Source organism: Pteropus medius, unplaced genomic scaffold (genome assembly GCF_902729225.1).
Source record: "Pteropus medius unplaced genomic scaffold, Ma_sr-lr_union100, whole genome shotgun sequence".
NCBI classification, from domain to species: Eukaryota; Metazoa; Chordata; class Mammalia; order Chiroptera; family Pteropodidae; genus Pteropus; species Pteropus medius.
In genome coordinates this window covers 21848200-21874819 of record NW_024352787.1, presented here as the reverse complement: position 1 = coordinate 21874819, position 26620 = coordinate 21848200, and the positions used below count along the sequence as shown (strand labels likewise).

The 26620-nt window shown below is 35.4% G+C and overlaps 1 protein-coding gene across 3 annotated transcripts in view; it reads right to left on the bottom strand.

Annotated features, from left to right (window-relative positions):
• The window catches only part of LOC120591729 (S-adenosyl-L-methionine-dependent tRNA 4-demethylwyosine synthase TYW1), a 191984-nt gene that overhangs the window by 150304 nt on the left and 15060 nt on the right, over positions 1–26620 (bottom strand). For 2 of the 3 annotated variants that reach the window (XM_039849387.1, XM_039849388.1), the window contains exons 7-8: positions 15188–15310; positions 1188–1305 (exon numbers count right to left, since the gene is read on the bottom strand). In XM_039849387.1, the coding sequence (XP_039705321.1) occupies positions 1188–1305; positions 15188–15310 (241 nt within the window). The remainder of the gene's footprint in view (positions 1–1187; positions 1306–15187; positions 15311–26620) is intronic. The other variant, XM_039849389.1, reaches the window with a different exon arrangement.

The following is a 26620-nucleotide window of genomic DNA, read 5'->3' as shown; positions in this document are numbered from 1 at the left end:
AGCACCAAAAGTGGTAACTACATGAGACAACATATGATTATTTCTAATTATTTAAATTTTTAATAGGTAATTGGCTAAAACAAAATAAATAATAACAATGTAGTATGGGGTTTATGACATATATAAAAAGTAAAATGTATAATAGCAATTTCCTATAGGTTGAGAAAGAGAAAATAAAAACATACTATGAAGGTTGTTCTGTACAGGAAGTGGTATAACACCACTCAAAAACATACTGTGATATAATAGAGAGATATAGTATAAAACCTCAAGCAACTACTAAATAACAAAAGAGTACAATAGCTAATAAGCCAACAAAGGATATAAAACAGAATTATAAAACAATTAATCTAAAAGGCACAAAAACAGAAAAAAGAACATCAAAGAACATGAGACAAACAGAAAACAGCAAAATGATAAATTTAAACCTACCATAAAATCACTTTAGTCTCTATATCCTAATTAAAAGACAGATTATACACACATATATTTTACATGTAATAATATTTACATACAATATTTATGAACTTATATGTATCATACATATAAAATCTGTATATGCTTGTCTGTCTCCTCTAACAATTTGACAGTTCCTTGAATGTATTGTTTTTCTGCATTGCCATAACTATCACAAAAAAGGTTCTCAAAAAATATAGAAAGAAGGAGAGAGGAAAGGAGGGAAGTCAGTCTACTGACTCCCAATTCACCTTTTTCTTGTATAAGAAACCAATATGATTTATATATCCAACTACAGCCTCTTTAATAAGGTATGACCACAAAAATCCAGATATACTTCTACATAAAATACCTCTAATTAACTCAGCATAATATCAATATAAGTTTTTTCTACATTTAATAATTTTCCCTTAACAGTGATTTGTAAAAAACCTAATAATGGCATTTTCTATCTGCATACCTCAGCCACACTGATGTTAACATCCCAATAAACTAAGCAAAGAGGAATTTGCGGGCCCAGGTGGCCAACATACAAGTGGTCCACATAAAAGAGACGGTGACTCCTTAAACAGCTAAAACTGACACAGTAACATAGCTGCTGGGGTAACTAGAGAAGGATTTTTTTACCTATTTTCCTCTTGGCAATTTCTGTTTTATGCTTCCTCTTTTAGGTATTAAATTAGAATGCTTAAAAGTGTAGTATTATAACAACAATTCTTGAGAATTTTCACCTTGTTTAGTAAGGGCTTCTCGGAGAGCAGGAGTTATCATAGCTCTCCTTTCACTGGCTTCATTCTTCACTGTGTTCCTGAACAAACCAGTTTTCTCTTCTTTGTGCTCCCTTTCTCTCTGTATTAAAATTAAAAGAATGAAATCCAAAAATGACAATGTACAATGAAAATAACAATTATCAACATGTATCATGGATAAAAAGGTTTATCATGAACCATGGCCCACAACCCTGGTCTCTCCAAAGTGACCACATTTCCAGTCAGACAATGATCTAAAGCAGGAGTCCCCAACCCCAAGTCAGCAAAACAGTGTGTGGCCTATTAGGAATGGGGCCGCACAGCAGGAGGTGAGCGGCAAGCGGGTGAGCAAAGCTTCATCTGTATTTGTAGCTCCTCTCCAGCACTAGCATCACCAACTCAGCTCCACCTCAGATCATCGGGCATTAGATTCTCATAGGAGCACTAGTCCCTGGTGCCAAAAAAGTTGGGGATCGCTATTCTAAAGACAAGTCAAAATTTATTATTCAAAAAAAAATAAGTACATACTCAAATACATACACCCACAAAACATAAATCAATCATCACTTATTTAGATGTCAAATACTCTAGTACACTGAGTATAAACAGTTGCATAACTTCAGCAGGTTATTTCTCTGAATTTCAATTTCCTCAACTAAAAATAGGGGGAAAAGAAGTATCTATGGAACAGGAATGTTCCAGGAATGTATTGAAGATTAAGTAAAATAAAATCACTTGGCACAAACCTGATACATAATAGGAGTTCAATAAATTACAGCTACTGCTGGTTATTACATCTGCAAACCTCAAATACAAGCTCTGGGCTGCCCAGACCACTATCTGCTCAGAGACCAAATTACTCTATCATCTCCCACCTGCTGCCCCAGTATCACCTTTTAGAAGATCCCATGGGGGAAATCTGTCTCCAGTAATAGAAAGAAATCTTATACAGTGATCTCTGTATGTATCTCTGATCACTGTATAAGGTCTTGCATCATGCCTGTCTTGTATTTTCTGTAAGTGGCTTCATATTACAAGATGACTCTCATTCGCTCTTTGCACAGGATTTCTTCCTCTTTTTAAAAAATCTTATATGTTTATAAGATTTTTAAAGTCATCTCAACGTCTTTTTGGAAGATGATAGAGGGCTAACTGAAATTTTTGAAACAACACACAAATTCTGTGTTACACTGTAGAGGAAACATTCATCAGATCTTAGAAAGAGTTGCAGAAATTCAAAATAACACACCTTGGCAGCAGCTCTACCACAAAGCCCTAGTCTACCCTCAATGCCTGTCCATTTTCAATATCCAGCTCTCAGTAAATCAGTAAGCAGACTCAAGGTAATACCCTTTCTACCTAAAAATGAAAACACCTCACAGATGACATGATGTCTGAGATTTGCGCCGAGCTAATACAGAAGGGAGGACGGCCCATGTTTGAAGCTAGGCAATAGGTGACAGGGATTCACTATATCGCTGTCTACTTTTGTGAATGTTCGAAGTTGTCTATACATTAAAGTGTAAAAAGATTTTTAAAAATTTTTAAATAGAGAAAAGGAAAACTGTTGAAATTCAGAGTTAACATCTCTACCTTCTGTTACTTCAGCAACTTGCTCTGAAATAGGAAGTCAGTGAAGTCCATGACTCAAGAGTCAAATGCACGAAATGAGAAACACATGCAGCCCACAGTTCTATCTGTCCTATAAATCTGCATTCCAAATTACTAAATATAATCAAAATGCAAAGTTAATACATAATTTTGCTTCTGTTAACAGAGTTCTCAGCTACATATTTTCAGAAGGAACTGAAAAAACATATACAAATATCAATCATTTGTTCTTATCTATTATGAAAGTAATCAGCTCGATGCTGGGTGTTTTATAAAAAAATTAAAAGGCTCCAGTTATTATTTTAAGATATTTAAAAATAAAGAATCAATTAGCTTTTTTTAAAAGTCTATTTCAGACTAAAAATCAAAAAAGTGCACTTGAAAAAGAAGTCTTGTGATGGAGCAAAATGAACTAACCTTGACTTTGAGAGTATTTAAATATCCCTGAAGTAATTCCACAGCAAGTTACTGTAATTCCTTACTAATGATGTAAGAATTGATAGGTGACAGTACATACTCTCAAAAGCCACTGTCACACCAAAACATCACCAGTTTATTTGCTTACCCCAAAGGCCACATAAATCCTAAACTGGACCTAGCTCATGGCACTGGCCTCTGACCACTGTGTTAAGAGCTCCAGAGGCACTCTCATGCGGTTTAAATAAACAAACAAACAAACAAACAAACAAACTTCTGACCACTAATGAAATGAATATACTCTTAAAAAATGGCCATGGAACATCACTCATGTCCCATCACTAGAGAAATTATCTATTATAAAATGTGAGTGCAGGTACTCCAGATTCAATCATTTAAACACAAAGTTTATATGGAAAGAGACTGGAGGTTATGATTAAAAGTCTTGAGCATTCAGGACAAACAGCATTTATTATTCTTTGTCTCTATGGCCAGTTAGTCCTATCTTCCACAAGCATCGTCAACTTCATTTCTGAAAAGAAATACAATGGTTCATAACACTCCACAGGAAGTGCAAAGTACCACTCAAATTCTGATTCTAATCTCCTTGCTGCAGACATTGTTTACTGTTTGCCTATATATAACACCATAACAACTAGTAGGACCTATATGTTTTTATTTTTTTATAGCTGTTACACAGCCTAAAAAAAATAAATTACAATCCCAGAATTGGTCAACCTTTATTCCTCCCTCTTCTGTTCACCCCATTTGACAATGGGTGAACAAGTTCTAAAGTTTTAATCCCAAACCTGTTGGTTCTCTCCATCTGCAAGGCCACTGCTTTTGGCCAAAGGCTTGGTTTCTCCTAAGGGACAACTGCAAGAGCCAAACTAAATGGTCTGCCTATATCCAACCTCTACTTCCACCCCTTCCCAACTCTCAAACCCATCACGCTTGCCTTAAAAAAAAATGCTTACCCTCTCCAAGCTGCTGTTTCCCAACATGCAAAAAGAAAAGCTGATTATAAGCTAACTTCCTAGGTGCTTGGGAAAATTACTATATAAAAGTGAAAAGTTCTTTATAAACAGATAGGACTATATGAATCTTATGTAATAATGGTAGCAAGAAATGGTACTAATTTTCTTTTTAAGAAAAACACACACACAGAAAAAGACATTATACAATATTACCTAACTCATTTTCACACCATCATCCCATAAACCCCAAAATTGGCTAGGATAAAAACAAGGCAAAAAAAGTGATTTATTGAAGATCTTAAAGATCTTAAAGGTAAAATGCCACCTAGTCGATTGGCATTTGCAACAAACAAGCTTTTCATTATCAAAGCATACATTTCTTCTGGGAATAAAAGTGTTTCTGATTGTCTGTTTAAATCTATTTATTTTATTGATCCTTGTTTACCATCAGGTGATTCGCTTCCTTACCAATTCATGCAGAAAACATTGAATACAGAATCTCTAGGTTCTCTAGAGGTCATTTTCCTAGAGTCAGCCTGTCTAGGCCTGGAGCCTTGCCAGCATAGGGTAAGGCACTCAGTAAATGTTGGCCAAATAAATGAATTAATGCCTCAAAACTACCAGACAGCTATTTCTAGCTCTAGAAAAGCAGATCTTACTTCTTTCAGTAACTGATTCTAGATCTACCAACTTCCAATATTAAAAAATCTTCTTCAAGAGTAACTAAAACTCCTGCTACTGCAATTTAACACCACTTCTGCACGTTCCTATTTCTCTAATAAAAGAATTTCCTATATACCACTCATTTGTCGGAACTCAGTTTTTAAATGACCAATTTTCAACAAGACTCAAAGCTTTTTGTGTATATTAGGTTTTAACGAAGCTTTTTGAACTTTCTGAAAAGCAGTTTGACTAGGTCTGTCAAGAGCTTTAAAATGGTCTTCCTCTGACCCGGTGATTCTATTTTGGATAACCTGACTTACTTAAGATATTCTAGAATTCACTATTAAGTGATCCTGGCTGCCCAGGCCATGGGTGAGCAAGCTGATTCAAAGGCAGTGTCTCAGAGTTCAAGGGATGTCATGTTTTGTTTCTGGGTAAATTAAACACTGGAAGCCTTAAAAATAATTATGAAAGGAGAACTAGTTTCATATCATTCCACTACAGTATTATGTAAATTTATAATTGGAACTGGACACACTGAAATCCTTTTGCAAACTGAAATGTTTCTCTGGTAAGTAATTACCAAGCATTCACCACTTATTTCCAATACTAATGATACTGTGATACTGGTATAACTGTTTGCCTGCTTAACCAGACATGCTGTGGGGAGTATTTAGCAACATTTATTTACTGCAGAAAAAAAAAAGTAGCGATCTTTTTTATATTTACAAATCAAAACATGAGAGAATCAGAAAATAAACAACCTAAGAAGCGTCAGGCTCTTCTAGATTCCTTGTTCTCTAGACAAACTCTTCAACTTCCCTTCTGGGAACTTCTCCCCAGGGCAGGCAGAAAAAGGGCGTGAAACAAAGAGACAGAGTCTAGGCTTGACCCCATCACTTACTTACCAGCCAGCCATCTAACTTTGGACAAATTGCTATATTTCTTAAGCCTGTTCTTACCCTGTAAAATGGTAAAGAGGAGATGGTAATAGTATGGATATGAAGGTCACTGTGAGATTTTAACGAGATAACCAATGTGTACTTTGACTTCTCCTAATAACTCTGAACCTACACTGGAACACCCTCTCTCTCCAGACCACTCATCCTATTCAACCAAAAAGACATTGCTTCCGATTGCCTTGAGGATAAAGCTCACACCTCCACGACAGGACATGAAAAAGGCCTGCAGGATCCTGTCCTTGCCTTCCTTATTTCAACTCTCCACACATCTCCACCCCACTCAACTCTAAATATATCAAACTATTTAGAGTTCCCCAAATATGCCATGCTCCCTAGCACCCCATCCCCTCTTCATCTGCATCTATCTTCTTAACTTTCTAATGTTTCAAACTCTAGCTCTCTAGTTCTTGGACATCACTCACATCCTTCAAATCTTGTTCAGCTCTGGAATTACTGTCTTAGACTTTGCTACCAAGGGAGGAAGGTAGAACACCATAGTGGCATACTAGCTAAACCAAACCTCACCCATTTGAAGACATCTTCTTATACAGTAATAGTTCATAGTTATCAAGTACATACTATGTGACAGGCAAGAAAATAAAGGCTTTAGATAGATGAACTTATTTAATCTTGTAGATCCCGAGAAAGAAGATACCTATTAAGAAAGGCTCCTGGTGGCTAACTGGGCTCAAATTTAAAAGCAGAGCCCAGCAGCCGTTTCTAATCAGGGTCCTTTCATGCAAGCTGCACTTCAAGAAGAAGCCTGAACTAAGCCGCCTGCCTGCACTGTGTTACTACTGAGACAATCCTGGAATTATATTTCAACCAACAGGACTGAGACTTTCCCCATCCAATCAGAGCCACGCAGCTCTATTCTCATTAGCATCTTTGCCAACAAATCAGAGTGGCTACATTCTGACCAATCAGGACAGTGTTTTTCGGACCAATCAAACTGTGAGGATTTGGAGTCCTCGTCTGCATGAGGACAGATCAACTAGGCATCTAGGGGCAGGGACAGCTCCTTTCCATCTCAAGGAACGCATTTATCCCTTCCACTCAAGACTGAAGACTGTATTTCCCCAGCTGGAGCTGAAACACCAAAGACATCTTGCAGGACCAGAGTAGACTGGAGCAGACTGGAGTGGAGCAAGCAGAGCAGACCAGTGCTTTCTAGCCAGAGGGGCCACACCCAACGGCCACCTCACAGCCATCTGTTCCACAGCTGTGCTGTTTCATAATTGAGCTGTAACACTAGTGAGCTGTTCCACGGCCATGCTGCATCAGAGTTGAGCTATTTGCACTAAATAAAGTTTCCTTCTTTATTTACCTTATTATACCTTCATTATGCACCCAGATTAGGGATTCCTGTTGGCACTGAAGCAGCGCCAATGACCATCAGCTGACAATCTTCAAACAACTTTAGAAGGCAGATGCTGATATTACCTCCTACTTTAGAGATGAGAAAACTGAAACAAAGAGAGTGGAATAACTTGCCCACACACAAGCTGAGACAGTGTGACTCCATGAAAGTATTATTCAAAAAGAGGTCTTGGGATAGGAGTGCTTTGGCCCAACTTTAGAGTTGATGGTCTCAAGTACTATAGCCTCCTCTAGAGTAACAACTCAGGCAATTTAGTGTGATGCATAATGATGATCAGGCAGGAAGCAGCTCAGGAACATATGTGAACGAACCCCAAAGAAAATGCCAAAAAAAATATGAAAAAGAAGAGCCAAGCAGTAAGAACACCCATCACTGAGTTTAGTATACTATGTCCAATGTAAAATGAAAACACAAGACATATTTGGAAATTCTGTGGTAACTTAATAATAATGAAAAACAAAAACTGATGGTTTATTTTCATGTTATAATGAAGTTGGAAAAAATATATTTATCCCAGAAATATCATAAACCAACTGCTTAAAGTTCATAAAGTCCAAAATCATTTCATTTCAAAGACTACCTTACATGGATGTCCAAATTTTCCCCTAGTGCTTTTCTCCAGTGCCCACTAATGGACATAAGATGAAAAAGCGAAGACAAAAGGCACCCACAAATTATTTCAAGCTCTTATTTGATACTTGAAATTTGCTGAGATTAGATAATAAGTGTTCTCAAGACACATCCACAAGAAGGTGATGGATGTGTTAACTTGACTGCAGTAATCATTTCACAATTAATACATATATCAAATCATCACATTATAACCTTAAAAAACACATTATACAACCTAAGTATATACAATTTTTTTTCAATCATACCTCAGTAGATTTGGGGAAAAAAATTATCCCAAACTCTTCACCCACTACCAATAAAGTTTTAAATATCTTCTCTTATTCTGGTGAAAAAATCCAAAAATTTATCTAAATCAGTTATCTTGTACACCGAAATCTATCCTGTTTTAAGACAGTTCAGCACTGAAGAATTTTAATTAAGATCCATAAAAATTATACATTGGTTTTGATCCGGTATATCGAATTGGGGAAAATAAAACCTAAGAAAATATTAATATATGTTTAAAAAGTAAAAAAGGTCTCAGGCCAGTGCTAATTTTAACAGCAAAAACCTGAAATAGACTAAATGATCAACTCTAGGAAAATGTATAAGCAAATTTCAAATGTCTAAGCAAACTTACTTCTTTTGAAGTCTGTCAGGTTTTTAGAGATTATGATGCAATTTCATGTAAATGATCTCATCTGACTCACAAAATTTCTATAAGGAAGATAGAGGTTGCAGCCCCTGCTTCTCAGACAAAGAGATTAAAGCTAGGTAAGGTTAAGCTGTGCCCTTAGATCACCAAGTTACAAACTGGCTGGGTCAGGCCCAGAACTTACATTTGTCTTTCTCAATAGCTCCTCTGCAACAGCTTCTAAAATACAAAAGCTACTAAAAATGACAGAGATAACATCAACACATGGAAGTATTAGGAAATAAGCAACAAAAGATAGAATGTAATTTTGATTCAGAAAATAATTTTGGATATTATAGTTTTACACTTATCAGAATATTTATGGGTTATAAGCTTTACAAAAGAAGCCAAACAACTCAATATAAAAATAAATGCAGGATAGTGCCCAGTAAAGAACTTGGTCTTACCCAAAGAGAAGTCTGGCCTTTGTCCCCAGTTCCTGGAAAGTAACCTCTGAACTCTTGGAACTTCCCCACTGATAGTACTATCTACTCCGGTATTTACGGTGGGCCCCTGAGACCAAACCTGACCATTTATGCTAATGAGGTAATTTATGCCAAAGTGAGGGTGGAGGGCTAGAGACTGAGTGCAACTACATGGGCAATTAATCTATCAGTCATACCTACACAATAAAGCCCCAATAAAACCCATGGACACAGAAGCTGAACTAAGCTTCCAGGATTGGCAACATTCCATGTGTATTGTCACACACCAATGCTGGGATGGTAACACATCCTGATGACAACGAATAAATGCTTCCCTGACTCTACTTTATGTGTCTTTCCTTGGCTAATTTTCCCTGTAGCAAACTGCAACTATGAGGAAAACAGCTTTTAGTAAGTTCTGAGAATTTCTCTAGCAAATTATCAAATTTGAGGGTGGTTTTTAGGAAGCTCCTGAAACTGATGTTGGAAGTGAATGCAGTCTTGGGGACTATGCCCTCAGACCCTGTAATCTGTCTAACTCCAGAAAGAGGTGGCTGACATTCAATCTCACTCAAAATTAAATGCAAATTAAAACTGAGTTATTATTTTTCATCTTACAGGTTGGCAAGATTTAAAAGACTGGTAATACCTGGAGGTCAGCAAAAGTATAGAGAAATAGAGAAATAGGCATTCTCATCTCTCTCCTACACTTAAGAAATAAAAACATTTTCAACTTTTTACAGGGCAATTTGGAAATACTTACCAAACTATAAAATGCCCCTTGACCCTGAAATTTCAATTTTACAAATTTATTGAGATAAATTTATACCAGCCACAAAACATATAAGAGCAAGAGTGTTCATTATTGAAATCAGAAAACACCTAAATGCTAATTAACAAGAGTCAAATAAATTGTGGGACATACTTATAGACTGTTACATAAATATTAAAATGAATTAAGTAGACCTAAATGACAGGACTGTCATGTTAAATGAAAGAAAAATAAAAGTATGTAGATTTGGAGTGCAAAATGATCCCATCTGTGTAGCCAGAAAAAAAAGAAGTTATAATAAAACACAAGTGTATTTGTAAAGGCAGTAAAGTACCTGAAAGAATATTGCCAAATTGTAAACTGTGGTTACCTGTGAAAAGCAGACTGAGAAAGAACAGGGATAGGAGACTATATTCTTTGAATTTTTTAAATGTATATAAACAGGGTTTTAAATTAAACGAAACTGCAAAGAGAGGGCCAGATCAAGTTATAAATTTTCAAAGAAAGTATCTGAGAATTGATTTAGTAACCTTAGAAATACCTCCACACATTAAGGATATGAAAGGGTAGAGAGTATAAAGATAATGAGCAGATTCTTGAAGATTTCTTAGGGGAATGTTGGTGAGGTATTTTGAGTTACCCACTCTGCCTCAAATGGAGAGAGGTTGTGAGGGTAGGTTCCCGCCTCTTACCTCAAGCCTCAGGTGAGAGGCTCCAATGGGGCCCCTCATAGAAGCTACTATGTCTCCCCTGCGCTCAGAGGGTGTCACAGATTGGTGAATTTCCTGCCCACAAAATCCAGAAAGCAAAAAGACTGACTAGTTGAGTCAGCAAATAAGCACTGCTGCTGGGTAGGAATCAGCGTGTCCTCCTGGAATAAAGAACTCAGGAGTGTTCCCTTGGGAGCTGGACTGGGGTCGGGGAGATCTTAGATCCTGATCAATGGGCAACCAGAGAGAAGAACAGATGACAGACCTCAAAAGGGAGGAAGCCAGAGACACAGCTCAGAAGGAGTGACCACCAGAAGAACACTTCTCAGAGTACACTTGCTCATTGCAAGGGACAAAATAAGATGACAGCCATTACACTTGCTCAGTGCAAGGGACCAGATAAGATGACAGCCATGAACAATGTCTCCAAAGAAGCAATGAAAATGCTGCCTAGAAGAGTCAATTTTAAAAACCAAAAAGAGCACAAAGTCATACTATGACAGTGCCAACTATAAACTTTCCCACTTCTAACCTCTCCTGCACACCTCCCAACCACTACCCAAATCCTACGGTGATCCAAAATAGAACCTAGCAAATAACACTGAAATTAGACAATAAATTAGGAAGAAGTTACACCTTTGAATTAAATTGGAAACTTTGATATAGTTTATTTAGTATTACTTAGTATTATACAGGACTACACATTCCACTGCCAAAATAAGACTCTGTGCTTTAAAGTGTCTACAATACTACATTAACAAAAATGATTAGAAGTGTCACAGAGTCTGCAGTTTTCATCCCAAGACAGAAAAAAGGTACTCCTTCCTGTGCAGGTTAATAGGGACAGTAAAACTCAAAATAAAGCAGCTTTTAATGATAACTTCCCAAAAGTAATCTCTTGTAACACAGCCTGTATCGGTATTTATTACTTTAAAATGATTTTTCTGTAAGATTGTTAAATGAGATTATAAAGACTATCTGAGAATGACAAATATTTTTATAATAAAATGGACATTTGGGTGTATATAAACAAAATTTAAATAAATATTCCAGATACTAATAGTGATTTTTCTGGGAAGAATTACTGGTAGGGTTTTACTCTTCAACTATTTTCTGAATTTTCATTATTACAGATATGTTTATTTATAGTGAAAAAAATTTAATTAGGCAAATAAATGTTATATTTATTTCCTTAAAGTATCATTTGTTATAGGAGGGGCCACTCACAATAAAATTAGAGGGTCCTCACGTTTTATGCAAGGAATATATTCTTAAGACTTTATATAGTTCAAAACTAGTCATTCACCAACTAGTACTATCAAAAAATGGGAGATATTCTCAAATGGCATTATCATAAATAGCTTATAATTCAGTTGATACTAGGTTTTGTTTTGTTTTAGTAGCTCCCCTCATACTTTTTATTTCAAACCCTCAGAAAAGTTGAAAGGTACAATGAAGACCCATATTGCTTTCACTAAGATTCACTACTTTTACTTAATCATTATCTATCCATCCATCCATGCACACACATACATATACATACATAATACATGTGTGTGTGAATAAAAATTTGCTGAACCACTTGAAAGTGTTGTAAACATCATGGTGCTTCATCCTTAAAATACTGCAGAATTCATCTCCTAAAAAAGAACCTGATCCTACAGAACTATATTATTACAATGAAGAAAAAATTTTTAAATCTAATATCTAACAAAATATCCATTTCAAATATTCTCAAATGTCCTGCCCCTTCCTAGCACAGAACTCCAAAACAACCTTGGGATTTCCAAATGACACAAGTGTCTTTGTTATGCTAATATGGTGATTCATACAGTGGGTCCCTAGATACTTTAGGTTAGGGGTAGTTACCAGAAAACCAACTTAGGCCAGCTGAATCTCCAGGGAAGGGAGGATGGCTGGAGATTGAGTTCGATCATGTGACCAATGATCTAATCAATCATGCATTTATAATGCGACCCCAATAAAAAAATCTGGATGCTAATGCTCAGTAAACCTTCCTGGTAGTAAACACACTGATGTGGTGAGGGGACTCAGATTCCATGAAGAGAGAACACAGAAATTCTAGATCTCTTCTCCACCCTTCTACTCCCAAAATTTGCCCTGTGTGTTTTTTCAACTTGGTTGTTTCTAATTTGTATCCTTTATAATAAAACTGTAATCATAATGATAATGCTTTCAGTGAGTTCTGAGTCTGCCATAATTCTACCAAATTATCGAACCTGAGGGGATCATGAGATCCCCAAATTAATAACCAGTAGATCAGAAGTCCAGGTGGCTCCCAAGACTTACAGCTGCCATCTGAAGTGGAAGACAGTCTTATGCAGGACTATGCCCTAAACTTGTGTAGTCTGGCGCTAACTCCAGGTAGTTAGTGACCAAACTGAACTGAACTGCAGGTCAATTGAATTGAAATGGTTTTAATATCAGAACATGAAAGGTCCTTTCCATGAACACAGCTACAAAATATTGTTTATACACATATACAGTTAAATTATAAGTTTCTAAATGTAACATGACAATATACATTTTTTAAAAATCTTAAGTTCATATCAACTTCCAAATCAAATCCAACATCTGGAGTTCACATTAATGCATATGTATACACCTTATTATTTTTCACAGCTGCACAATATTGTATCATGTTGATTTATCATGTTTTTCTCAATCAATATCTGACCATTGTTTGCTATATATGCTGTGAGGCATAACCTTGTGCAGATGCTATCCTGTATTTGTGAATTTTTGTCTTCAAGGCAAATTCATTATAACTGAGCCTGCTGAAACATAGGTAAATGCGTGTGAATTTGGTAGACTACCAAAAGCCCCATCGTATGGTTTATACTATTCTGGACTCCCATCCGAAGGTGTGAGTGCCTATTTCCCAAGAGCCTCACCAATTGTGTGTGTTGCCCAATTTTTGAATTTTTGCTATTTTGATAAGTGAGAAATGTATGTCAATGTAGGTTTAATTTTTTCCACATGTTTAAAGTCTATTTGTAGAGCTTTTTTTTGAGACTTGCCTATTTGTTTTGCCATTTGTTTCTATTAGGTTTTAGGTCAATCTTATTTTTTATTCGATTTTTGAGAGCGCTTTGCATAGTAGAAAAATTAACCCCTTCTTTATCAGGGGCAAATATTTTCCCTCACTTTATCATTTACCATTTGATTTTGCTTACAGGCATGCAAATCATTGATAAATTCAATCTTTTATTGTCCTAGATTTTGAATCATATAGAAAACCATTCTCCAGGTTATAAAATAATACATCTAATTCTATTATTTACATATTTTTTTCAACATTTAGATCTCTGACCCAATTAGAGTTTATTCTGATGCATATATAAAATGCAGAGACAATTTTATCTTTTCACAAGTAGCCATCCAGTTGTCAACATCACTTATCTTAAAAGTATATTTTCTCCCTGGGGAAAAGAGATACCACTTTTATCATATATGAAATTCCCATATATTCCTGGGTCTATTCCTGGAATTTTATTCTGTTATATAAGTCTGTCTACCTCATCAGGAGCCAGTACCAGTTCTAATTACAGGTGCCTTGAAGTAAGTTTCAGTATCTGATAGAGCTAGTCTTTCTCATTACTATTTTGCCAAGGTCTTCCTAATCATTCTTGCATATTTATTTTTCCACATGAATTAACCAGTCTAGCTCCAGAAAAAAATTTCCTTGGAATTTTTAATGAACTGCATCAGACTTATATATTAACTTAAAAGAACTGACATTTTTGCAATACTGAGTCACCATATCTAAAAACAGGATGTCTTTCCATTTGTTCCAGGTACTTTTATATCTTTCAGAAATGTTTTAAAGTTTTCTTCACATAGATTTAGGATATTTCTTTCTAAATGTATTCCTATGTACCTATTTATCTTTTATGTGGCTGTTGTAAATAAGGTCTTCTCTTCCACTATAGCTTTTAACTGGTTATTATTTGGAAATACATAGGCTTTTTAACTTTTTATCTTACTATATCCCACTACTTTACTGAATCCTTCACTTGAGTTTGTGTTTTTATCATTGATTTTCTTAGATTGTTCCATAGTTTTACTTTTTTTGTTTCTAAGACTGATGTACTTGATACATTTTTAGTTTAGGATATTCTCATTTCCCAAAACTCACACAAAAATTGAGACTTCGTATTTTTATATAATTGTATATATTATTTCAACTTTAGATCATTGGAATCTGCATATCATCTTACTACACTGTACCTTCTCACATTTATCTAGTCACTGAGAAAATGAGCACCCAGACTAATTTCCTATATTCTGAGAGCCTCCACCCATACTGATCTCAACACCTACAAACCAAGCTGCCATCATCCGAAGACGAATACCAATCAATATCTATGACAGGGAAGCAACTCTACACGACAGTTCCTCTTGGAATCTCAACACTAACCAATCTTTTCATGCTGTTCATTCTGTCATTTTCAGTGACAACAATGAATGAAGTCCATCCTACTACCTAGCCTTTCCTCTGTTCTTGTCCTAAAATCTTCTGCCTATCCTACTACAATCTCGTTTTCACAGGACCAAGGGGGAAGATTTTCACAAAGTTCATGTAAAAATGGCAACAAAAAAAAAAGTATAAAATTCAAGATAGGAGGCAAAGAAATAAAACTGTCTAATTATGAGCTCAGATGCACTACACACCAATACAGAATGCTAGATGTTAACTGCAGGATTCAAGTTCACTATTTTCCAAAATTACAGTACCTTTTCTTTCTTCACACGATTCATAATTTTGCCGAGGTCCTCAACATCAACAACAGAACTTAGACTCTGGTGGTCCTCGGTATCAGGCTCTTCCTCACTGGTGCTCTCAAAGGGCTCCTCCTCCTGGAACATCAATGCTTCAGAAATACATTGTTCAAAGTAGTAAACCATCTACTACTCCCTCCCAAATTGTGAGGTCACTGAATGGATATAAAATATTTTTAGCCAGAGACCAGTAATCTGTGGCCCATAGGCCAAATCCAGCCAGTCTCAAGTCAATCTGAAGGTGCCCATCATTTACATATTATCTATGGCTATGGCTATTTTCTTGATACAATGGCAAACTGATAGTTGCAAGAGAAACCATATGGCCCAAAAAGCTGAAAATATTTACAAGTTGGCCCTCTACAGAAAAAGTTTCCTAACTGCTGTTTTAGACAAAGAGCCAACAAGACTTGGTGAGTAATTAATGCAGGAATGAGGAAAAGAAAGGAATCAACATGGCTCTTAAGTTTCTTTTTTAAGTAATTGAGATGGTGGTGTTATTTACTAAGATGAGAACTCCATGGGAAGAAACAGGCTGGTAGAATGGAAAGGAAGAGCTCCATTTTGCATTTGTGAAATATGAGATGCCTTAGACATCCACATGGAGATTTTAAAGAGGCAATTACATATATAAGAACAAAATTCAGGGTAACTCTTAGAGCTAGAAATACAAACCTAAGAATAACTGCCATACAGATAGTACAGAAAGCCATGAAACTATGTAAGATCATACAGGAAGGAAGTATCAACAAAGAACAGAACCTAGCACCATGAATGACTTCAACATGTAGAGGTTAGATAAATGAAGAAGATTCCTAGTAAAAAGGAAGATAACAATAAGAATGATGTCATGAAATCAAGATAAGAGTGATTCAAAGGAGTCAGCAATGTCCAACACTGTTCAGAGGTCAGGTAAAACAAAGACAGAGACAAATCCATGACACTTGACAACAGGAAGTTCCTTGGACCTAGAAAAGAGCAGTGCCAGTAGGGTAGAGAGTCAAACTAGAGTGGGTGAGAGTTAACTAGGACTTCTGCTCCCAGCAATAGGGTGGATTATACTGAACGACTCTCCTGTAGGAAATAACAAAAGCTGAATAATATAATATTTTTAAAGCATAATCTTAAATGTATCATTGGGTTGGCAAAAAGGCAAGGAATCCAAAGAGCACAAATATGAACTAAAAAGAGAATCTTAGGAGGTAGCAAGAAAGGGAACTGAAAGTATCTGCTGTACAGGACAAGGAAAGAGCAAGTAAAGTTGAGGAGACAATACTAAGAGGAGAGTCTAACACAGAAGACCAGAGTCAAAGCTGGGACCCCACAAGGCTGCATCACTGGTATAAAGATAAATTAGAAATAAACACTCTGTGCAAGAGAAGAAAGCAAGAAAGATAGGCAGAAAATTAAGGGGGGAAAAAAACGAAGTATAGATGATTAGAGGGATTTTATTAAGAGGTTTGAAGGTTTATGGGAGGGGTGGAGGAATATTATATAATAAAAATTCAGAACCAGAGTAAACGGGGGTTCCCAAAAGCAATACTCTTAACTAAAAGACAATGAATCAATGCATTCAATTTCTGAAAGAAAATTACTCTCATCTAGAATTCTATACTCAGCCAAAGCATTAATCAACTGTGAATAACTAGGATAAAGACATACAGACATGACAAATCTGAAAATTTACATCCAAAACACACTTTCTTAAAGAGCTACTGGAGAACATGCTCCAAAAAAACAAAAGACAACCAAGAAATAAGAAGATATAAGATACCAGAATCAGAAAATCCAACCCAGGAAGCTAGCTAAAGTAAAGCTGGATAGAAGACACAAGACTTCAACTGCATGAAGGGTTGGAGGGCAGTCATGCCAATGTGGATCAGAAGAGGACTCATGAGGGCCTCCAAAAACTCAATAAAAACTATACAATACTGAAAAACAATTTTCAGTTCTATTAGAGTTCTGGAATAAATTAGTGATGGTTATTGAAAAATCAAAGCAGATATAGCACTTATCTTAAGAGAAATAAATGTATAAGAATGAAAATGTAACAATATTGTATATATGACAGATGTGAATATGTACACAGTTACAATAATGAAACAATGAATAATGGTCAAACCAGAAAGCATGATACAACTATATAAGAAAACAAGAGGAAAGGAACTGATACTGTGTGTGTGTGATTTAGAAATTTTTTAAAAAAGCAGGAAGGACCCATTCTTTAGGAATATAGAGGTAAATGTCTGATGAAAAAGCTAAAAGAATTAGAAGTGGTGGCCTTGGGAAAATAAGAATTAGATAGAATGAGGCAAGGAAGTACCGTTTTTTAATTATAAGCCTAGAAGTACTACTTGAGGCTTTAAATGTACAAGTGTTACTTTTAATTTTAAAAATATTTAACTTAAATTTTTTAAATGTTAAGAATAGTGGTGTCAGTAAAAATGGCAAAGTAGATAACTCCAAAGGCCTATTTCCCCACAGAAAAACCTAAAAGTTTAGCAAAAAACAAAAGATTTAACTTTGTCAGAACTGCTGGGAATTAGCCAAAGGCTTAATTTAAATCGAGAAAAGACTGAATTAAGAAAAAGGAAACTTTAAAAAGGCATTCAAGGAAAATATCAAAACACTAGCAGAACACGAGAAACAGAAAACAGACTTCAGAAACACACATGACAACAGATACAGTCTACAAAAATAGTTTTAAAAAAATCACCAAATAAACAATTACAACCTACAGTAAACTATAAAACTAAACTATGAGGAGGGGAAAAAAATCTGATTTTCACAGTAACATATAATATTCAAAGTGTGCAGTTTTCAATAAAACATTATGAAGCATGCAAAGAGATAAAAAGCATGGCAATATTCACAGGAGAAATTAACAGAAACTGTCCCTGAGGAAACATACACACTGGACTTACTAGAGAAGGACTTCAAGTCAACTGTCTTAAATATGCTCAAAGAGGTAAAGAAAATCATGTACAAAGAGCTGAAGGAAACCAGGAGAACAACATCTCAGCAAATAAGAATATCAACACAGAAATAAAAATTTTAAAAAATAAACACAAAGAAGTTCTTGAGCTGAAAAGTATACCTGAACTGAAAATTTCACTGGAGGGTTTCAATGGCAGATTTGAGTAGGCAGAAGAATGAGCAAACATGAAAACAGATCAGTTGAAATTGGCCAGTAGGAAAAATGAACAGAGCCCAAAGGACCTATAGGACACCATGAAAGACACCAACACATACAGAGGGAGAGTCTTAGAAGGAGAGACGAGAAAGAGCAGAAACAATAGAAGAAATAATGTCTGAAAATTTCCTAAATTTGATAAAATACATGAATCTACACATCCAAGAATCTCAATAAACTTGAAGAAAGATAAAGTCAGAGAACCAAACTGAGACACATTATGATCAGACTGTCAAGACAATGACAAAGAGAGAATCTTGAAAGCAGCAAGAGAGAAGCAACTCAACATGCAAAGGAGTTTCAAAAAGATAAGATTAACAGCTAACTTTTCATCAAGAATCCCTTAGGCCAGAAGGCAGTGGACAAAAAAAAACCTGTCAACCAAGGATTCTATATTCAGCAAAGCCATCCTTCAAAACTGATCAAGAAATGGAGACATTCTCAGATAAACAAAAATTGAAGGAATTCATTATCAGAAGACCTGCCCTACAAAAATGCTAAAGAGAATCCTTCAGGCAGAAATGAAAAGGACATCTGACAATGACTCAAAGCTGTATGAAGAAAAAATAGAGGTACAGATAGCTACATAAGTAAATACAAAAACCAATATTATTGTATTTTTGGCTTGTAACTCCTCTTTTTTTATTTGTATTATTTAAAAGACAAATGCATAAAACAATTAACTATAAATCCATGTCAATGGACACACAATGTATAAAGTTGTAATTTGTAACAACAACAACATAGAGGGGAAGATACAGAGCCGAACAGGAGCACAGTTTTGTATATTGAGGTGGTATTAATTCAAATCGAGTGTTATAAGTGAAAGAAGTTAACTGCAACCTCCAGGGTAACTAATTATGGTCCTTCATATCTGCAGCTTCTACATCCACAGATGAAAAATATTTTTTAAAAAAAGTTACATTGTTGCTGATATATACTAGGCTTATAATGGTTTGTCTGTACTGAATATGAACCTTTTTGTCACTATTCCCTAAACAATACAGTATAACAACTATTAACATAGCATTTACATTGTATTAGGTATTATAAGTAACTTAGAGATGATTTAAAGTACACACAGGAGGATGTGCATAGGTTATAAGCAAATACTACACCATTTTATATGAGGGACTTAAACATCCACAGATGTTGGCATCTGCAGGGGGTCATGGAACCAATCCCTTGTAGATACCAAGGGACGACAGTACCAAAACATAACTTTAAAATGTACAGAAATGAAATAAATTTAAAAAATAAATTAATAAAATGTACAGAAACGAAATTGAGAAAGGAATCAAAATGGTATACCATAAAAAAATCAATAAAATATAAAAGACAGCACTAATGAACAAACTGAGAAACAAAGAGATGTAAGATATATAGAAAGCATAATAAAATGACAAAAGTAAGTCTTTATTAGTAATTACTTTAAATGAAAATGTATTAAACTCTCCAATTCAAAGGCAGAGACAGGTAAAATGAATTAAAAAAAAACAAAAAACAGGAACCAACTCTATGGTATCTACAAAAGACTCAGTTTAGATCCAAATATATAAACAGGTTAAAATTCAAAAAAAACAGAAAAAGATATTCCATGCAAATAGTAACCAAAAGAGAGTGGGGGCAGCTATACTAATATCACACAAAACAGACTTTAAGTCAAAATTGTTACAAGAGATAAAGGGCATTATATATTGATAAAAGCACTGAATCAAGAAAGATTAACAATTATAAACATAAATGCACCTAACAGACACCAAAACATATAAAGAAAAAACTGACAGACAGAATTGCAAAAGAAAAAGACAGTTTTACATTAATAGTTGGAAACTTCTTTACTTCATGTGCAATGAGAGATAGAAAAATTGAACAGATTAATAAGAAAACAGAGGATAAGGACAACACTATAATCCAGTTAGATCTAACTGACATACAGAACCCTCCACTCAAAAACAGATTACACATTCTTCTGAAGTACACATGGAATATTCATCAGGACAGGCCATATGTTAGGCTCCAAGCAAGTCTTAATAAATTTTAATAGTTTAAAGTCATCCAAAGTATATTCTCTGGGTCAGAAGCTTAGTGGAGTGAGATGTCCCTGGATCTCTCCCCTTGAAATAACAATAAGCTAAACATCTAAAACTCAACAAATAACACACTCAATCTGCACATAAGCGCGTCTGAGCAAGTGGTCTGTGCATAAGAGCTTCCAGAGGCCAGAACACTGGGAGTCTGGAGGATAGATTGGGAGGAACAAAAAAGCTGCCTCTCACAGTCAGAGCTCCCTACAGGAGGAGAGAGACGGAGAAATTGCCAGTTCCCCAAACAGCCCTGCCTGAAGGATCTGTGAGCTCCACCCAGCAGAGCCAGGGATCAGTGCACAAAGCAGAGGGAGAACTAAGTGTAGAGGGGCAACAGTTGGGTCTTAACAGCTATGATTGCAAAGCAGGAGACTGAGACATGGAGACTAGCAGCAACTCCCACCCACAAACCCAGAACACGCCCTTGCTCCAACCCCTTATCCTCCAAACCGAACAGCACCTCCAAGATTGAACACCACAAAGCCCCAGGGGAATCTGAGCAAAGACTATCAAATTGTCACTAACACAGGAACTGAAACTGAGGGTAGCAATTGTGATTGATTATTTATAAGGAAAAAAAAAAGCCATTATTAAGTCTCAAGGCAGAGATCCAAGAGGCTTGGATGCCACCTACTAGAAATCAAAAGAAAAACACCCTCTTAGCAACAGGCTAAAGAGAGACCTTTTATATCATAAATCTTTTTAATATCATAAATCTTTTGAAAAGAAAAAAAAAAGTGGAATGCACTCCCATTAACGCCCAGGCAGAGAAATAGTCCATCAAACACCAGGGTGACAAGACAGCTCAGAAAGAAAGAGAAAAATCCCTAGAAAATTAGCTTATAGGCATAGAAATATGCAACTTAAATGACAGAAAACTCAGGATTGTACTTACGAAAAAACTCAATGAGACCCAAAATAACTCATATCAACAATTCCAGGAGTTGAAAAAAAAAATTAAACCAGCAGAATGAGTTTTTAGCAAGTAAACTGAAACCTGGATAAAGAACCAAACAGAACTTCTGGAGCTGAAGAACACACTAAAATAGGTGAAGAATCAAATAACAAGCTTAGGAAATAAAGATGACCAAATGGAGAAAAGGATCACTGATATCAAAGAAAGAAATCTAGAACTAATTCAGAAGGAAGAGGAGACCATAGAATGAAAAATAATGAAACAGAAATACAAGAACTAGCTGACAGCATCAGGAAATGTGACATAATGGGTATTCCAGAAGGAAGAAAAGGAGAAGGGATCAGAGAGCATATTCAGACAAACAGTGGAAGAGAATTTCCCAAATTGAAGGAATAAGCTGGAGCTTCAAATCCAAGAAGCTAACAAAACACCCAATTATCTCAACCCAAAAAGGCCTTCTCCAAGCACGATATATTAAAATTATCAAAAATTAATGTCACACAAAGAATTCTCAATGCAGCCAGGGAAAAGAAGATGGTAACCTAAAAAGGAAAACCCATTAGACTATCTTCAGACTTCTCAGCACAAATCTTACAAACAAAAACAAATGGAACCAAATATTCAAACTACTAAATGAAAGGAATTACCAGCCAAGAATAATGTATCCAGCAAAACTCTCCTTTAGATATGAAGGAGAAATAAAGACCTTTCCAAACATAGAAAAATTGAGGGAATTCTCCACTATGAGGCCTGCATTACAGGAAATGCTAAAAGGGGCAGCACACCTGAAACAAAATGATAAAAAAAAAAAAAAAAAAAAAAACATAATTATATGAGTAAGGGGACTAACAGGCAGATAGGAGCAAAGTAGTGCAACCCTTATAAAGTACATGGTATTATAAGCTTAAATGATAAGAAGAGAATTGCTATTGCGAGATAGAAATATAGTTCAGCATACATATGAATAATTTGAGACAATGATAACAGAAAAGGAGAGAATTCAAAGATCCAAATTTGTGAAAGGGAATGGAGATAAGACTTACGCAGAAGAAAATGGACTATTATACACAACTATCCTTTACTTATTCTTAAAGGTAACTGCACACCAAAGATTGAAAAATGAAGTACATAACATACATAAAACAAGAAGGACCAGAGGGAAAATCTACAAAACCCAACCAAATTAAAATAGTTCACAGAAATGCAAGGACAAGGAAACAATGGAAACACCAAGCTACCAGAAAGCAAAAGATAAAATGACTATAAAAAGACCTTATATTTCAATAACCACCTAAATGTAAATAAACTGAACTCACCAATATAAAGGCCCAGAGTGCAGACTGGAACAAAAAATCAATCAAACCAAATGCCGCCTCCAGGAGACACATCTCAGTCTAATGACAAATATAGACTCAAAGCGAAAGGGTGGAAAATGATATTTCAAGCAAATGGCATTAGAGAAAAGTGAGAATAGCAATGCTAATATCAGACAAAATCGGCTTCAAAATAAAAAAGGTAAAGAAAGATACTGAGAGACACTTCATAAATGATAAAGGAAATGATGCACCAAGAAGACATAAAACTTATTAATATCTATGCTCCCAATCAGGGAGCCCTGAAATATGTAAAGCAATTACTAACAGAACTAAAGGGAGAAACAGACCAAAACACTATCATAATACGAGACCTAAATACCCCACTGTCAGATATGGACAGATCATTCAAACAGAAGATCAATAAGGAAATAACATCCTTCAATGACACATTAGACTAGCTAGACATAATTGACATTTACAGAGCCTTTCATCCCAAAACAGCTGCTTCTACATTCTTCTCTAGTGCACATGGAACATTCTCAAGGACTGACCACATACTGGGACACAGAGACAGCCTCAACAAATATAGGAGGGTTGAAATCATACCATTCTCTGAGCATAATGTTTTGAAGCTAGAGATCAACTGTAAAAAGAAAGCAGGAAAAACAAATACATGGAGATTAAACAACACACTACTGAAGAATAACTGGGTCAGAGAAGAAGTAAAAAGAGAGATCAAGAGACACATAGAAATGAATGATAATGATAGTACAACATATCGAAACTTTTGGGACACAGTAAAAGCAGTAATAAGAGGAAAGTTCCTATCATTACAGGCCTATCTCAAAAAACAAAAACAAGCCCAAATAAACCACCTAACCTTTCATCTTCAAAAACCAGAAAAAGAACATATGAAACCTAAATCAGCAGAAGGAAATAATCAAAATTAGAGCAGAATTAAACAAAATTGAGAACAAAAAAACAGTAGGGAAAAAAAAAACAGCTGGTTCTTTGAGAAGTTTAATAAAATTGGCAAACCACCAGCTAGACTCACTGAAGAAAAAAAAGAGGCCTCTTGAGCCCCACTTCGCTTCCTCAGGCCCGCTTCCACATCTAGAAGTTTAATTTCCCTTCTAATACAGCTCTCCTTTTCTGCTGTAAAAAAAAAAAAGAAAAAGAAAAAGAACACAAACGAAATCAGGGATGAAAGAGAAGTTATGACAGATACCACAGAAATACAAAGGATCATACAAGAATACTATGAAAAAGTATATAACACCAAATTTAATAATCTAGAAGAAATTGACAAGTACTTAGAAATATACAATCCTCCTAGACTGAATCAAGAAGGACTGGAAAACCAAATAGACCAATCAGCAGTATGGAAATTGAAACAATCATCAAAAACCTACCAAAAAGTAAAAGTCCAGGACCAGATGGTTTCACCAAACATTCAAAGAAGATTTAATACCTATTCTCCTCAAACTCTTGCAAAAAATCAAAGAGGAGGCAATACTTCCTAACTCATTTTATGAGGCCAATATTACTCTGATACCAAAACCTTGTAAAGATAACACAAAAAATGAAAACTATAGACCAATATCTCTCATGAACACAGTTGCAAAATCCTAAATAAGACACTAGCAAACTGAATACAATAACATATTCAAGATTATACACTATGATAAAGTGGGCTTCAACCCAGGGGCACAGGGATGGTTAACATATGCAAATTGATTAATATGATACACCGCATAAACAAAATAAAGAATAAGAATCATATAATTATATCAATAGACGCAGAAAAAGCCTTTGACAAGATACAGCATCCATTTATGATCAAAACACTTAATTAAATAGGTATAAAAGGAAAAGAACCTCAACATAATAAAGGCCATATATGACAAACTCTCAGCCAACATTATACTTAATGGTGAAAAACTAAAAACCTTTCCTCTAAGATCAAGAACAAGACAAGGCTGTCCACTATCACTACTGTTATTCCGTATAACATTGGAGGTCCTAGCAAGTACAATCAGGCAAGAGAAAGAAATAAAAGTTATCCAAATAGGAACGAAGAAGTCAAACTGTCACTCTTTGCAGATAACGTGATTCTCTATGTAGAAACACTACTAGAAACAAGTTTCTGGATACAAGATCAATGTCCAAAAATCCATAGCATTCCTATACTCTAATAATGAAGTGTCAGAAAAAGAAGTGGAAAAAATAATTCCTTTCACAATTGCAACAAAAAGAATAAAATACCTAGGAATAAATTTAACGAAACATGTGAAGGACCTAAATAATGAAAACTATAAGACTCTATTAAAAGAAATCAAAGAATATATAAAAAAGTGGAAAGATATTGTGTGTTCTTGGATTGGAAGACTCAACATAGTTAAAATGACCTTATTACCTAAAGCATTATACAGATTTAATGCAATCTCCATCAAAATCCCATCGGCATTTTTTAGAGAAATAGAACAAAAAATCATCAGATTTGTATGGAAGCACAAAAGACCTCAAATAGCTAGGGCCATCCTGAAAAAAAAGAGCAAGACTGGAGGCATCACTCTGCCCAACTTCAAATTATACGACAAAGCGACAATAATCAAAATGGCATGATACTGGCAGAAAAACAGACAAACAGACCAGTGGAAGAGAACTGAGAGGCCGGAGGTAGACCCCCATTGATGTGGGCAAATAATTTTCAACAAAGGAGACAAAAACATACAATGGAGAAAGGAAAGCCTCTTCAATAAACAGTGATGGGAAAACTGGAAAGCTACCTGCAAAAGAATGAAACTAGATTGCTGTCTATCACCACACACCAAAATTAACTCGAAATGGATTAAGGACTTCAATATAAGACCTGAAACAATAAATTGCATAGAAGAAAACATAGGAACTAAACTCAAGGACCTTGGACTTAAAGAGGATTTTATGAATTTGCCCTCAAAGGCAAAGGATGTAAAAGCAAAAATAAATGAATGGGACTACAAAAAACTAAAAAGCTTCTGCACAGCAAAGAAACCGTCGACAAGGAGAGACAACCATCTGAATGGGAAAATATATTTGGAAGCAATGCATCTAATAAGGGCCTAATATTCAAAAATTTGAAATCATTTATCTGTAAAGATATATGCACCCCAATGGTCATTGCAGCATCATTCATGATGGCCAAGACATGAAAGCAACTGAAGTGTCCTATGATAGATGATTGGATAAAGAAGATATGGTTCATATATACGATGGACGATTACTCAGCTATAAGAAAAAGCTATATAAGAAGCTATACTGCCATTTGCAACAACGTGGCTGGACCTCGAGATAATCATGCTAAGGGAAATAATCCAGAGAAAAAGTTGAAAACCACATGATATGAGTTCTATGTGGGATACAAATCTAAAATCCACAATTTTTTAAAAAGAAAAGGAAAAGGAATATTCTCTGACCACTGTGGAAGTCGACAGCATCTAAAGAAATAAAATACCTAAGAAAAAAATTTAACCAAAAAGGTGAAATCCTTGGACACTGAAAGCTCAAATATTGCTGAAAGAAGTTAAAGATCACCTAAATAGGTAGAAAGACATCCCATGTTCATTGGAAGCCTTTATATTGCTACGATGACAATATTATTCAAAGAGATCTATAAGACTCAATGTAATCACTATCAAAATCCCAACGTGTTTTGCAGAAATGGAGAAACCGCTCCTCAAATTCATGTAGAATTGCAAAGGATCCCAAAATGCCAAAACACTGGAAAAGAACAAAGTTGGAGAACTCCTGATTTCAAAACTTAACTACAAATCTACTGGCACAAGTACAGACTGATAGATTAATGGAATAGAATTTGGAATCCAGAAAACCCACACA